Source organism: Cicer arietinum, chromosome 3, assembly GCF_000331145.2.
Source record: "Cicer arietinum cultivar CDC Frontier isolate Library 1 chromosome 3, Cicar.CDCFrontier_v2.0, whole genome shotgun sequence".
NCBI classification, from domain to species: Eukaryota; Viridiplantae; Streptophyta; class Magnoliopsida; order Fabales; family Fabaceae; genus Cicer; species Cicer arietinum.
In genome coordinates this window covers 48,787,048-48,803,381 of record NC_021162.2, presented here as the reverse complement: position 1 = coordinate 48,803,381, position 16,334 = coordinate 48,787,048, and the positions used below count along the sequence as shown (strand labels likewise).

The 16,334-nt window shown below is 26.2% G+C and overlaps 1 protein-coding gene across 1 annotated transcript; it reads right to left on the bottom strand.

Moving 5' to 3' along the window:
- Nucleotides 1-10,264: 10,264 nt before the first annotated feature.
- LOC101510221 (cytochrome b561 and DOMON domain-containing protein At3g25290) lies at nt 10,265-12,900 on the bottom strand. Its single transcript, XM_004492155.4, has 3 exons — nt 11,987-12,900; nt 11,282-11,536; nt 10,265-10,805 (listed from the first exon to the last, which is right to left on the bottom strand). Exons 1-3 carry the CDS (start codon nt 12,614-12,616, stop codon nt 10,494-10,496), a joined length of 1,197 nt encoding a protein of 398 aa, XP_004492212.1. The 5' UTR covers nt 12,617-12,900; the 3' UTR covers nt 10,265-10,493.
- Between the last annotated feature and the right edge of the window lie 3,434 nt (nt 12,901-16,334).

Here is a 16,334-nt window from a genome sequence, read left to right as displayed (position 1 = left end):
TTAAGGAGTCAAACAAAACCAAACAAACAATCATAAATGAATTCAACGTGTATTTGTTTTATTTATAACAACCAATAGTTTAGTGGAGGCAAATATAGGATACCTAGTCAAATCATCTCATAAATATTTAAATATAAATAGATACAAAGATGAAAATATTAACTAAAAACTCAATAGAACTATGCTAACATAAAAATGAGCAAAAATACGGTTGCGGTTGCAATAGCGGTTAATAACGATTAAAACCTTTTCATCAAAGAACCTTCAAGAGGTGAGTAATCACATCATTTAAATTTTTAAGGTACATTTATTTTGGAAATTTGAGATTGAAAAAGAGTTAGATATTTTGAATGTTATTTTCTTATAAAATTATATCATTATCGAAAACCTAACTCTATTAAAATCGAGATTTTATGAATTGTAATAGTTGATTATAAATTGATTTATTTACTATTGTTTGTTGAATTACCGTTTTTATGATTGTTTGAATATATATTCTTTAAAAAGATTGTTTTATTATATTTTCTTAAATAATTGTTGTTATTATATATTCAAATAAAATATTATATTATAAATATAATTTTACGAATATAGTTGTTAAAAACATGAATTATTTGGATTCTGTGTGTTTAAGATATATATATATTCTTTAAAAGATTTTTTTATTATATCTTCTTGAATGATTGTTGTTATTTTATATTTAAATAAAATATTATATTATAAAGATGATTTTACAAATATGATTGTTATAAATATGAATGATGTTGATTGTGAGTGTTAGAGATGAACTTACGCTCCATATAGATGAATTTTAAACTTCATAAAGAGATGAGGTTTAAACTCTACATAGATGAATATTGTACCCACATATAGATGAGTATTAAACTTCACATAGAGATGAGGTTTAAACTCCACATGGATGAGTCTTGTACCCCACATAGATGAGTATTAAACTTCACAAATAGATGAAGTCTAAACTCCACATGGATGAGTCTTGTACCCCACATATAGATGATCATTAAACTTCATAAAGAGATTAAGTTTAAACTCCACACGGATTGGTGTTGTACCCCACATATAGATAAGTTTTAAACTTCACAAAGAGATGTGGTTTAAACTTCACACGGATGGATCTTGTTCCTCACCTATAGATGAGTTTTAAACTCCACAATGAGATGAAATTTAAACTCCACATAGATGGATCTTGTACCCCACATTGGATGAGCAGATGCTTCACATGATTAGATAATACTTACTTCGCGGAAGTAGTATATCTCCATCATTGAATTGATGATTATTTTCTACAGAAAAAATGTGTATATTGAATTTATTTGATTATTGTATATGTGGATTATCGTTTATTTAATTGATGAGTTTTTATTAATTATTGGAAGTAATTGGTTATTATAGAAAAATCTTAGTTATATTATGAATACATCTAAAGAATATTTTTGGAAGAAGGCGGATGCCATGATCGACTTTTCTGGTTACTGCTCCGACTGAGAGTAATACTTGTTTTAAAATTATGTGTATTATTCATTGGAATTTAGTATTTCATTAAAGTGTTATTTTCAGAGGCTGAGACCGCCGGAGACGTCGAGAGTTGAGAAATCCTACCTCCCTTGAGAAGAGTAATTTCCTTCGATTAGATTAGTAGATCAAGAATAAATAGACATATTGTCTACATCGTACTTTATTTTGGGATTAGATACTATTAGCCCAGTTTTGAATATTTTAATTATTAAAGATTTTCCAGTTGTAAGGATTTATTTTAAGATTTCATAACATTATTTCTTTCAGACAATTCATTATTTATTACAATACATTATTCTCTTATATAATTTGAATTTTTTTCCATTATTACTTCAATTGTTATACCCACGTAACTAGGCGTTATAATTCACAAACCTCCGTTTGATATGTGTGTCATTGATGATGGACGACAACTAATCATCGCGTGAGTTTGTGATATGAGAGTCATGATTGCTATTGAGTGACCTTGGGAAAAGGTCTACGTGAAATTCTAATGGTTTCTTACTTTAGATCCCTTTGGTTATGTTCTTATGCCCTGGTTTGAGAATATGTCATGATCAAATATGACTTAGGTCGGGTTGGACCTTACTCTGACTTAGTACGCAACAAAATAAAAAAGTTAGAAAATTGATATATGAATATTATGATAGTTTTAACCACCACAATTTTCAACTTTTTTACAAAATAAAAAATTTTCAAAATTGTGGTTATATAATAGATTTAATAGATAACAGGCAACTTTATGGCATTGCAATATAAAACCATATTAAATTGATAAGGAATTTACCATAATATTTGAATTCGAAAAATTTAACATAGTATTTCACACAAAACTTGTAACATAAAAAAATAAAATAAAAAAATTAAGCAAAGTAACAATAATTCATTTGGGACAATATAAATAAACATTTGTTCTGATAGCTTCTAAACCACTCTACCATGTTATTTTCCCAACACTTCAAGCATGTAAAATTGACATTTGATGTAATTCATTTCTACGACTCTTCAAGCACTCCAAGTGAGTATAACAATATACACAAATAAGTGCTTAGAAACAAATAATTACATCAATTTAAAATACAATCATTAAAGAAATATACTCATTAGAAGTATTATAAATGACAAATAATCACAACACATTTTCTCCGTATTTTGATTTTATCTATTTTCTATCCAAGTTGTACAATAATTAATGACAGTTTTGAAAAAAAAATGCTTTAATAGAACTGCCACAATTCTCCAGCTTTTTTATAGTGAGGACTAACTTATTAGAAATAGATTTAAAAGGCTAACTTGATACACACAAAAATCTTAGATAACCAAATTGTTAAAAACAAATAACTTAAAGAATCAAATGATGCATTTAGCCTATTATTATTAATCACTACTATTATTATGGTTTATTATATCATATCATATTAAATTAAATTAAATTCAATTAAATTAACAAACCACTGTTATCAGTGATATGTCAAATAGGTCATGGGTTCAACTACCTACTCTAACAAAATTAACAACTAAATACTAATATGACTATTTAAAAAAATGATATGTCAAATAAGCACATATTTTTTTCACAAAAATAACCTCTTCTAAAAATTAGTTTTTTGTGATAATAAAAATTGGTCAAAATACAACATGTAGTCATTTAAGTTACACAAAAATATCATATTATTTCTATGACTTTTTTTGTAACAAATTAGTCATTTATGTTTATAAATGTTGCCATGTTGAATTTTTTTTAGTCATAACCTTATTTCAATCCTTTTTAATTAGATATTTTCAAACTTTTACTGTAGTTATGTTATCAATCATATAAAGAACAACATTATCAATTTTCATGTGATTTCATGATCTAGATTAAGAGAATTCACATTTAATTTCAAGAACCCTTATATGTATCTCACTTGAATTCTCTCATGTTGAATTATTTTTCAAAAAGTTAATTGAGGGTTTATGTTTTTAAAACTATTACAATTAAAATCCCTTAAAAATTACATCATTTTATTGAAATAATTGGGAGAATTTTGGATTTTAATTTTGTTGATTTAAAATTAGGTTCATCGTTGCAAACATTTACAAATATAAATGACAAACTTAATATTAAAAAATAAAAATAAAAGACTAACTTGTTACAAAAAAGATAAAAGACTAATATGTAATTCTCGTATAATTTAAAGAATTGTGTGATGTATTTTTAATATGTAATTCTCGTGTAATTCTCGTATAATTTCCACAATTTATTTTTTAGTTTTAGATTCTCTCTAAGTCTAGGGTCAATTTTAAAGAATCTTTAATATCAAGTTCCCTTGGCAGTGGCAGATGTTGACTTGAAATATTGTGGTGACCGAAATTTTAAAATTTTAATAGATAAATAAAAAGTATAATATTGGACTGCATATAAAAATTTTAAGTTGTAAATTTATAAAAAAAATATATATATTGAAGATGGGTAGTAGATCAAATTTTGGTTTACATGTTTTAATAATTAAAAATTAGTTGGAATTTGGGTTGGAAAATTTATTTTATTTTATAATTACAGTAGTTGTTTTTTGTATTTTTTTTAAAAAAAGTTATTCCCTCCAATTTTTTATAATAGACATCTGGATTATAATTTGGTATACAAAAATTTATGTATTTGGTCTATGGTCTTCTTAAAGATTTTGGAGATCTTGTTCTTATCTTAAAAATTGAGCCTAAAAAAATATACAATTTTTATAATTAAAAAAATTGATAAAATAAATTATGCAATAGGATCTACACATATTAATCTATATGATCAATCTACATGATGCGTGTCATTTGATTATGTTAATTCGTGTATTTGATTAGGTTAATTCGTTTAACAAATGTACAAGTAGCATGTCACCTTCACATATTATACTCAAATATACACATCGACAATGATAATCCAACAACCACAATTCAACTCATAAAAATAATTCTACTATGAAAATACACCGATTATAGATCACAAAATTACAACAACATACACTACAATATTTATATTAATTAGTCGAAATTGATCACTGTTTAACATATATTAAACCATAATTATCTTATAGACTTACATAATTTGCTTTTCACAACTTTGTCACAATTAATAATTATTTATTTTTCAATTTTTTTAATATAAATATTTTTTTAATAAAATTTAACTACTTTTGTACATTTAATCAAATTCATGTGTAAAAGTTTCATCCAACTTATATGTCAAATCACAATTCTACATTTGACTTTGAGAACACCATTCTATACTTATCCCCAATAATACCACAAGTATAGAGAGATAAAGATGAATGTCTAATAGAACTAGAAAAGTAATTTTAGAATTTGGGTACAGAAAGTACAAATATAAAATTTTGTATCACCCTATGATTAAAGTCCAGCCCTAATTTGGTTTATAAATATATCAAATAGATCAATTTTTATAGATAAAATTATAACTCAAATGTCACTTATAAATAAATAAATAGCAGCAGTTTTTTTTTTTTTAGTTATTAAAAACTTTGAAATAACAAATAAAATGTCTCGTATAACTAAATTAACAGGAATAGTATTTAGATATCGTCAGTTTAAGATCTTATATAACTCTTAAGATTTTATGTTTAAAAGATGCTACACTAGGTGAAAGAGAATGGGCATTTATAAATAATTTAGATTATATACACAGTTAGTGTAAATATTTTTTACACGATTAATTTATTACAAATCGTTAAATCATTAGTTATATTAGACTTTTTTCATAACTATTTATAAAATCACTTATATAGTCGTTCATTGATTTATCTACTGTGTAAAATATTTTATGCTGATAGAGTATGAAAATTAAACTCACTTATAAAACTGCTATTTACTTTTTTTTTTTCCTTTTTCTTTTAAAAATAAATCACTACCATTTACTCTAGTGTTAACCAAGGTTTTTTTTTTTTTTTTTTTTTTTAAATTTCATTGACCATTCTTGAGGTCTCTTCAAATAACACTAATACCCCTTCTAAATTTCAAAATGCATTTATCTCCCATGTATTCTCATTAACAAAACTGCATCAGATAACACTAATACCCCTTTTAGTTTAATTTGCAAAGATACGATCTTACATATGATATATGCAATTTGAAATGTATGATTTTTTTTTCTTAATAACACAACCGAAATATGCGTTCTAGTGTCTTATTGGTGAATCACATATAAAGAAGTAATTGTGGCAGAAAAAATATGTTTGATAAATTTTTTTTAGTGAATGAAGTGGAGGTAAATGCATTTTAAAAATTAGAGGAGGTGTAAGTCTCATTTAAAGACAGAATTTCAATGTGATTTTTTTTAATAGAAATGTCAACCAATGTTAGACATTGATAACTAGGGAGGAGAATAGTTCAGACCGACCGATAAAAGCCTACGACCTACGTCAGAACATTCTAGGCTTTTCTTTTTAACAGAGAAGGTCAAAGCTTCTAAAAAAATCTATTTAATTAAAAATGTCAGACTACAGACAACATAATAAGTCTATTGGGCCTATTAGGTCAACCTATTTAAATAAATATAAATAACATTTATTTTATCATTATAAGTATTATATTAATTTTTTTTATCTTTTTGTTAGATATTCAATTTTTAGTAATGTAGCATATAAACTATCTTTAGTTTTTGACATATTTAAATATATTATTATAAAATATAATTGAAGTAAGAAGTATATAAAGTCATATTCTTCAAAATGTTATGCTGAATATCAAAATAGAACTTAATTTCATTGACATATTAACTTGTTAATCTACTTAAAAATATGTTTGATTACTTATTCAAATATTAATTTTAAGCAGATTAACATGTTGTATCAAATTTGTATCAATGTCAGATTCAAGCTTAAAAACTAAGTCTATATGATAGGCTACATGTCAGACTTAGAACTTAAATTTTTTATATGCTAGGCTAAATTCGGATCTAACAAAATAAAATAGTGAAATTCATCAAAATAAAATTAAGGGACTTCATAGGTGGAGACATCTGCCACTACGGCAAAATAAAATTAAGGGACCTTTAACCATTAATATTTTGTTGAAACAAATTGAAATTCATCATAGTGATGATTAGTTTTCTTAAACCTATCTATTTCGTAGTAATGAGGATGGCGTCCATGCATAGATAACATCACATGGGAATCTCATAAAAACAAAGCCATGATTAAAAGGAAAGCAACAAAAGCAAGAATATATAATAATGAAAGTGAAAGCATTAGTTGTGTGGATAATGGACTATCAACAATGTTGGTCGTGAGGGACCATAAGGTCCATTACTAACTCCACGGGTACTATAGGAATCTTTCAAATCAACATGGTTCTCAATTATAATATGGTTTGGTAAGTAACGTTAACTAAATGTATAACGTTAAGCAAAAGTACCACTTTTTGTTGTCAATTTACTAATAAAAAAGGACCCTCAATATGTGACCAAGCCAATAGAGTCTCTCCACCTTCATATAACTTCCGACAATTCAAGAACACTCTCAATAGCTAATTCACAATTTTAACTAGAACAATTTATTCAAATTCTTTTTTTTTTTTTACTAGAACAATGTGAAGCTTAGTGGCTCCACATATAGATTTTATAGTGTTATAGTAATAAAGTTAATGAAATTATTCCGGAGATTTAAGATTGATTAGATTAATTAGTATCATAGTGGAAGTCACTATCACATAAAGTATTAGCTTTACCAACTACTTTTAAAACCTAACGGTAAAAGACATTTGATCATTGTTGTAGTGAAGGACTCTCGCAATGGATTAAGTGAGTGAGCGGAGTGAGAAATAGAGAGGATCCATATTTGTGATAAAACTAGCAAATTAATTGGAGAAAATCATATCTTATGTTTTTTAATCTTTTATCATCTGGACTGCATTTACAATTAAGTTTTATTAAGATTTAATTGCAATTTTAATTCATTTATTTTTATTAATGTGCGGAATTAATTCATTTATTTTAAAACTCGGTAGTTCTGATATTTTATTCTGAATTTTTAGTTAAAAATTAATGATGTGACATATATTAAATGATGTAACTTATATACGAATAAATGACGTTAAATGATTAATATTCAAATCATTGAAATAAAACACTGTAAAAACATAAATTTGAAATTATAAAATTATTTATTTTTATAATTTAATTAAATACACGTAAATAATTAATATTTCTAGATAGTTCCATTCTATAATATTATTACCATGTCATTTTTATTATGTTAAATTGTCATTTTTTAGTTAAAAAATCTGAATGAAAGATCAACATTCTCATATTTTAAAACAGAAAAATCAATTCCATTAAATAGTGAAAATAAAAAAACAAAATTGCAATTAAACTTTTAACGAATTAACTTCAATTCAAAGGTATAATTAGTATTTGAATTTAATTAGCTCGGATGAATACCAGGGTGAACAAACTTGTATTAATAGGAAAAATTACATAGCTTGTGGTAATGAAAGATGAATTGAGACTGAATATTGGTCTATATTCTATACAAGAGTTCTAAACTCAATGAGGCAATAACTATGGTGCCGTTATCAGTTGATAACACTATATTTTCTATAATAATCGGCTAAGAGATTCCAATTTTGAGATATTGACAAAGACTCAATACACAATTTAGAAAGTCACAATTTTATTGCAATTCAATTTAGGCTTTCACAAAATTTAATATTTAAATTAATCTAACAATTTTATAAAGGATAAATTAATTCCTTTTAATATAGAGACTAATTTGTCCCTCATATAAAATTATTATAGATTAATTTGTATATTGATTTTTTTCGGTTACTAAATTTGATTGCATTGAAATTGTGACTTACAACATAATCAGGTGTTTAGTCTTTTTCCAGGTGATTGATGAGAGAAAATTGAGAGGATCTCTACTTTATATAGTATATTGCATTTATGGTAGACGTAGACAAGTTAATTGCATTTTGCCGCAATTTCTTACAATATCAAATATCATATTGCAAATTTAATTACGACAACAATTTAAATTTACTAAGCAAAGCACAAATAAGTGTCGCTTAGTTGAGCATGGATAAGATTTTCATGAAAGCAACTTGTAACTATATCCTACACCATTTGTGCAAATTAAGATCAACGAAATTCAGCGCAACTAAGTTCCTTTTGTTATTGTCTAACTAAAAAGTTTCCTTTTGTTGCTTCTAGCCTACCAAAGAATTAACTATATCCTACACCATTTGTGCAAATTAAGATCAACGAAATTCAGCGCAACTAAGTTCCTTTTGTTATTGTCTAACTAAAAAGTTTCCTTTTGTTGCTTCTAGCCTACCAAAGAATTAACTTATAAAACGTGTCTTTTGCACATAAGAAACTATAGTAATTAGGATTTTTTTTTTTTACATCTCAAGTGATTCTACAACGTATTTCTACAAACTTTAAACGATTGCAATTTAAAACTTTCGACTACTCCAAAAAAAAAAATCTTATATGAGAATCGAACTATAGTTCTCCCCACAAACTCAGTGCCGCCTTATCAACTTAGCCAAACTCATTCGTTTAAAAAAAAAAAAAAACAAACTTAGCCATCCTCCTTAATTGAAAATATGTATTTATTGCAATAATTGAACCGTGATAAAAGGATTAATTAAGAAACAAAAGTATACATAGAGAAAACATAATCAATCCTCTAGAAAAAGCATAAGCATCCTAAAACTTTTCACTAACCTAATTATAGAGAGTGAAATATATGTACCCCAATACAATATAACTTAAAATGCACACTGTGAAACCAAGCATTATACATGTAATAAATAAGAAAAAAAATGGGGAAACTAAATTTGATAACTTTGATTATATGCTGTGGGGTTGTTGCCTGTTTTGTCCATTGTTGTACCCATCATATGTTTTATTGGAATTTCTACTTTTTCTCCTTAAGACAACAATCCATGTGATCACTTCCAACAACAATGCAACTACAGCCAATGCAATAATTGATAGAATGTAAGCTGATTTCCATATCTTTTGAGGGTTCAAGATCTTTATATAGTATATTGCATTTATGGTAGACGTAGACAAGTTAATTGCATTTTGCCGCAATTTCTTACAATATCAAATATCATATTGCAAATTTAATTACGACAACAATTTAAATTTACTAAGCAAAGCACAAATAAGTGTCGCTTAGTTGAGCATGGATAAGATTTTCATGAAAGCAACTTGTAACTATATCCTACACCATTTGTGCAAATTAAGATCAACGAAATTCAGCGCAACTAAGTTCCTTTTGTTATTGTCTAACTAAAAAGTTTCCTTTTGTTGCTTCTAGCCTACCAAAGAATTAACTATATCCTACACCATTTGTGCAAATTAAGATCAACGAAATTCAGCGCAACTAAGTTCCTTTTGTTATTGTCTAACTAAAAAGTTTCCTTTTGTTGCTTCTAGCCTACCAAAGAATTAACTTATAAAACGTGTCTTTTGCACATAAGAAACTATAGTAATTAGGATTTTTTTTTTTTACATCTCAAGTGATTCTACAACGTATTTCTACAAACTTTAAACGATTGCAATTTAAAACTTTCGACTACTCCAAAAAAAAAAATCTTATATGAGAATCGAACTATAGTTCTCCCCACAAACTCAGTGCCGCCTTATCAACTTAGCCAAACTCATTCGTTTAAAAAAAAAAAAAAACAAACTTAGCCATCCTCCTTAATTGAAAATATGTATTTATTGCAATAATTGAACCGTGATAAAAGGATTAATTAAGAAACAAAAGTATACATAGAGAAAACATAATCAATCCTCTAGAAAAAGCATAAGCATCCTAAAACTTTTCACTAACCTAATTATAGAGAGTGAAATATATGTACCCCAATACAATATAACTTAAAATGCACACTGTGAAACCAAGCATTATACATGTAATAAATAAGAAAAAAAATGGGGAAACTAAATTTGATAACTTTGATTATATGCTGTGGGGTTGTTGCCTGTTTTGTCCATTGTTGTACCCATCATATGTTTTATTGGAATTTCTACTTTTTCTCCTTAAGACAACAATCCATGTGATCACTTCCAACAACAATGCAACTACAGCCAATGCAATAATTGATAGAATGTAAGCTGATTTCCATATCTTTTGAGGGTTCAAGATGTCAAAGCCTCTGAATATGTTGAGAATTCCCAAGATGATTATAGTGTATCCAAAGCTATGGTGATAGATATTCCAATAAAATCTGTATTTGTGATCCTTGTTTGGCCTCAGAAACAATGCAAAAATCTGCAAAATACACAGAAGATGGATGAGTTCCTCTAAAAGACATAAAAATATGTTACTACATTAGCATTGTTAAAATTCATGTATACACTTCTTTGGTGATTAATTAGACTTCCCTACCAAAAGAAGTTCAACATCTATAAATGTTAATTTTTCATTCCTTTGTCATTCTTTTTTATTAAGATCTTCGAAATTTATAAGTCAATTTGTCTGACTCATATGAGTCGAGCCAGGTGATCTTGTATAAAGGGGTAAAACTCGAAGTAAAAATTTTACTTAAGAAAAATTAAACTCCTAGCAATTTAGTTAAGTAGTTGCGATTAGATGGTTAATGAGTTTAAATTAAGATTGAATTGATTGAGAGGAGTCGAGCTTCAACTCTGGCTAAAACAATCCTTAACTAGACTATACATAATTCAATTGAAAATTATTTATTGAATTGTGATTAAGGAATATTAATAAGAAAATGTTGTTGTTACCTGGATAGTGGCAAGACAAAAGAGTGTAATTCCAATATTGCGATGAGCACTGAATTGAATTCCTTCTGATTCACTTCCAAGTTTCATGCCAGTTGCCCAACCAGCAACACCAAGAACATAAGCAGATAATTGGCAACCAACATGAAGATAGAACCAAGCTGGATCAGCAGATGGAAATATTCTCATGTATCTTGCTATGATTACTCCAAGGGGAAACAATATACCCCAACTCACTGTATTTAGTACTCCATGAATCTGTTATCATTCAACCAAACCATAAATTAACATCTACTCAAAAACAACCCAAAATTACTTCATCAATTCATGTACCCAATAAAGAATAAAGTTTCTAGAGTCAAACTAAACTTTATCAAAAGACATCTCACCTCAACTCATGTACTAGCTTAAAAAAGTTTCACCAAAACCCAAAAGTTCAGTAAAACGGTTATTTATTTATTTTTTTTGACAAAATAATCGCCGAACAAACTCATAACAATAATAATTAAAATTAAAACAAAACTAAAATCCAAAATTCTTAAACAACAATAAAACTAAAAAGAAAAAAAACCGTTTTCCAAAAATCACACAAGAACATAAATTTTATTTAAAAAAAAACATTTTCTTTTTTGATTAAAAAAAAAAGAAAAAACATTTTCTAACAAATACACAAGAACATAATTTTTAAAAAAGAAAAAAAAAACTCACATTTTTCTTCTTGGTGGTGAAGTCGACAGGGGCATTAGAATCATCATCAGAACCCTTATCTCCATTAAAGCTAAGTCTCCCTTTAGAATTCAAATTCTCCGGATTAAACTCATGCCTACCTATCATGCCGTTAGTTACCGAAGGCCCCACTTGCCAAACATGATTAACGCTGTCAACACTAACCGGAACCTTAACGGTAGCAAAAATCTTCATTAAACCACCGTCTTCCTCAACCTTAATATCCCAAACCTCAACCGACAAATTCCCAGGTATAATAATGCTGTAAGACTTAAGGTTCAACTTTTTCACCGCCATAACACCGTTATTTTTAAACGCCACCAAAACTTGGGCACCCGCCATCCCTGTTCCGGTTGGGTTTATTCCCCATGAAATCCAACCGGACGGATTAGGCGGGGCCGCAACAAAAGCGACAGATAGAGTGGAGTTTGATGGGTCGTGAGTATAGTGGAGGAAGGAATTGAGTACGGGGAGGTCTATGCAGTTTGGGTAGACCTTTGTTCCTGTTAGTTTCTGTGTCGAACATTGGAGAGATGAAACTGACGTTAGAAATAGAGAAAGAAGGAAAAAGAGAAAGGGAATGGAATTTGGAGTTGAAGGTGGAGAAGACATTTTCTTTTCTTTTCTTTTCTTTTGTTTTGCTTTTTGTTTTTGTTTTTTTGTGAAGAGAGAGGAAGAAGAAATAGAGAATTAACAATGTTGTTGATGTTATTGTTATGACAGTGTGTGTGTTTGTTTAACAGAGAAGATGGTGAGTTGGTGAAGTTAATGATTTAGAGGTTGGAATTGAAGCGAAAGCAAAGCGAAGATTATAACGATATATAGAGAAAAGTGGACAGATCATGTTATTAGCTTACACATCACAGCCAAGGATATAGGATCGTATTATAACCACCGCTATTGTTCGTCTCATCATAATATATATAATATTAATATTCTTTTTATTTTGTTACCAAGGATATAATGTAGGAGAGAATTTCGGATATTTTTTTATTTATATATCCTTTTATTAAAATTATCCATTATATTCTTAGTTCAAATTTATATATTATTTTTTTAATTATTAAGTTGTTGTAAATGGAGATGCGATCATATTAATAATTTTTCTCCAACAAAAAATTCTATGTTATGATAATCTATCGTCGCTTTTTATATTTTATAATAAATGATTAATTATTAGTTTAATTAAAATAATTCATTAAAGTTTATACATATATCTCAAAATAATTAATATATATATTATTTTAATAATTCTTTCTATTTTGTCCGTAAATTAACAACTTTAGAGTTGTTTGATGGATATCATAGAAATATAAGATATAGACAATAATAAACTTGATAAGATTAATTTATCTATTTGAAAATTTGTGATTTTTATATCCATCTCTTTTGATCAAAGTCTCTAAAAATTCTCTCTTAATCCCTCTCTATCCATTAGTCGATGAACAATGACTCATTATCTTATAAAAATTGTTAAACAAATTCTAACTATCTCTAGAAACATCTGCTCTAACATTAGATATAATATCACATTAGTCTGTTCATGTGAATTTATATTTACCTATGTATAAAAAGTATCAACATTATTATTATTATTATTATTATTATTATTATTATTATTATTATTATTATTATTATTATTATTATTATTTACACAAAATAGATGATAAAAAAAAAATAATAATTATTCACCATCAATGACATTATGATAGAAATGAGATGAAGAAGAGAGGACCCTGGAGAGGGGGAGAGGAATAAGACCAGTTGAAGGTGGAGAAGGAGTGAACAAGGCAAAACAAAATGAGAGTGTTGTTAAAATAATCCAGTATATTAACTTATTTTTTGTAATGTATTTTGTTTGATTTTATTAATATAATTTAGTTTTTTTATTATTTCTTATTGTCGCACATTGGGGATCAAAAAAATGATTCAGTGCTCGCATTCATGTCTTGCAATCTGAAAGGTAAAAGAAAACTAAGTGTATATAAATTTTAATTTTGGTATAATATGAAGAGTTTTGAATGAAAAAAAGGATATAAATGAAAAATATTTTCAAATATATATTTTTTTCATTCAAAACTGTTAATTATATAAAATTTATATATTAAAATGTCCTATTTCTTTTGACTTACGAGTAAAGAATTTGTATTCCAAAGGGTCAACGAACAGTATAACAAATGATGAATTGTAAATTTAATAAATAATTAAAAAAACAAAATTATAGTAATAAAATCAAATAAAATATATTAATTAAAAAAAATATACATCAAAATTAATGCATTTGAGTAGATGAGTAGATGTGTTAAAATAAAAAATATCTTATCTTATTTTAACAACCTTTCCTATTTTACCGCAAATAAATTAACAACTTTATTTTTTGTTAACACATTCCTCCTATTTTTTATCTAATAAATAAAAACAATAATAAAATCTAATTAATAATTTATTATAAAAAAAATTTAAATGACAACATATGATCGCATCCCATGCGACTTTGGAAAAACAAAATTGCAACATAAAAAAGTAGGACATATAAACAATAAAATTATATTTTTTTTATAAAATATATCTTTGTTAAAATACAAAAGTTGACAAATAACTATTTGATTCAAAAAAATTGTTGTTAATTTATTGGTCTGAAAAAAAAATATTGTGAAACACTTTAATTTGTGAATGTACCATAGAAATCTCTTTGATATTATTCGTCAAAAAAATCAAAGATTGATATTATACATTTTATTATGCAAAAAAAATAGGCTTAAATATATTTTCTGTCTTTTTTTTATTATCAAATACCTGTTGTCATCTTTTATTTTTTAATTTATTTTTATATTTTATCTTTTATAAATATTGAAATTTAATCATTTTTAGCGTAACATTTTCAAAGAGCTATGTGATTATTCTCATAAACTATCGAGGTTGAATTTTTCATTGTAAAGTTAATTGTGCAACTATGATAAATTATAAATTCCAATAAATGTCATTTATTTCAAGGATTTTATATATGTTTCAAATAATACAATGATAAATTTTTTCAAATGCAAGTCTATTATTAGATTAAATAAATGTTTTTGAAATTATATCTATTATAATTGATATATATTAACTGTTGTTAAAAAAATGTAATTACTAAATATTACTATAACTTTTGTTGAGGTTTTAAAAATGATTAAAAAGATGATTACTTATAAAAGATAAAATAAAATAAAATAAAAAACAATTAAAATTAATATTTAATAAAAAATAATAATAAAATATATATTTATTTTATTCTTTAATATGAGTTGTTTACCTTACAATAGTCTAATCTCATCTCAGCATCTACTAGTATTGTTTTTCTCTTAAAAGATTTTAATTTTGTTTAATTTAATACTCCTTGAAAAGGCAATGCAATTTTAGTTAAATAAATAATCCGTTGTAAAAACAATGGACTAATTTCACCTGTTTATTATACTCTATCAATTTTATAATATAATTAGTTAAGATAAATTAAAAAAATTATGTATATATTTCAAAATTAAAAATACATACATCAACTTTTTTTACTTCATTTTTATTTATATTATGAAATGAAAGAGTAATTGAAAATCGTAGAACAGTACTTAAATCGTTAAATTTTTAGAAAATTTGGAAGAAAAAAAAAATTAATTGTGTTTTGAAAAGAAAAAATTATAATCAAATTGAAATTTTCTAAAGAGACAGTCGATTAGAGATTTCGATCTTTGAAATTCATTAAATTTAAATAAATACTTATATTATTTATTGATATAAAAATGACTATAATTAAATTAAATATAATTACATCTTTGATCTGTCCATGTATATAAGACAATTTAAAAAATATTGTTTGTCTCTTTTTATAAGAATCTTTTCAAAGTGTATCTAACATTAAATATTTTATTACCAAAATATCTTAATTACTTCACCATCCTAAACATATTAGAAAGAGGTGGATTTTTGTAGCGTGACCAAAAAAACATTCATTTTAGCCAAAATATAACTAATTTGGTGGAATCTTCTTTTGTGTGAGTGTGGAATTATCACTACGTCAAAAATGACATTTTATAGCGCATTTTTTACAGCGCTTATTAAATACAAGCGCTGTTGTTTAAATATTTTAAAAAAGACGGAGGATACAAAAGTGTTTTTTTGACAAGCGTTGTTGTAGGGTCATATAGGGTCACACAACGCTTACACATTATGTTACATAGCTTTTAAAGCGCTTTTTTGACAAGCGTTGTAAAAGACTTGCGCTTTCACATAATTAAATGACATATTAGAGCGCATTTTATACAAGCGCAGTAAAAGACTTGCGCTTTCACATAATTAA

Coding starts and splice junctions, on each gene's coding strand:
- LOC101510221 (XM_004492155.4), bottom strand. CDS start 12,616: ATGTCTTCTCCACCTTCAACTCCAAATTCCATTCCCTTTCTCTTTTTC. Junction 11,537..11,986: donor TCACCACCAAGAAGAAAAAT/GTGAGTTTTTTT, acceptor GAATGATAACAG/ATTCATGGAGTACTAAATAC. Junction 10,806..11,281: donor TTTGTCTTGCCACTATCCAG/GTAACAACAACA, acceptor TGTATTTTGCAG/ATTTTTGCATTGTTTCTGAG.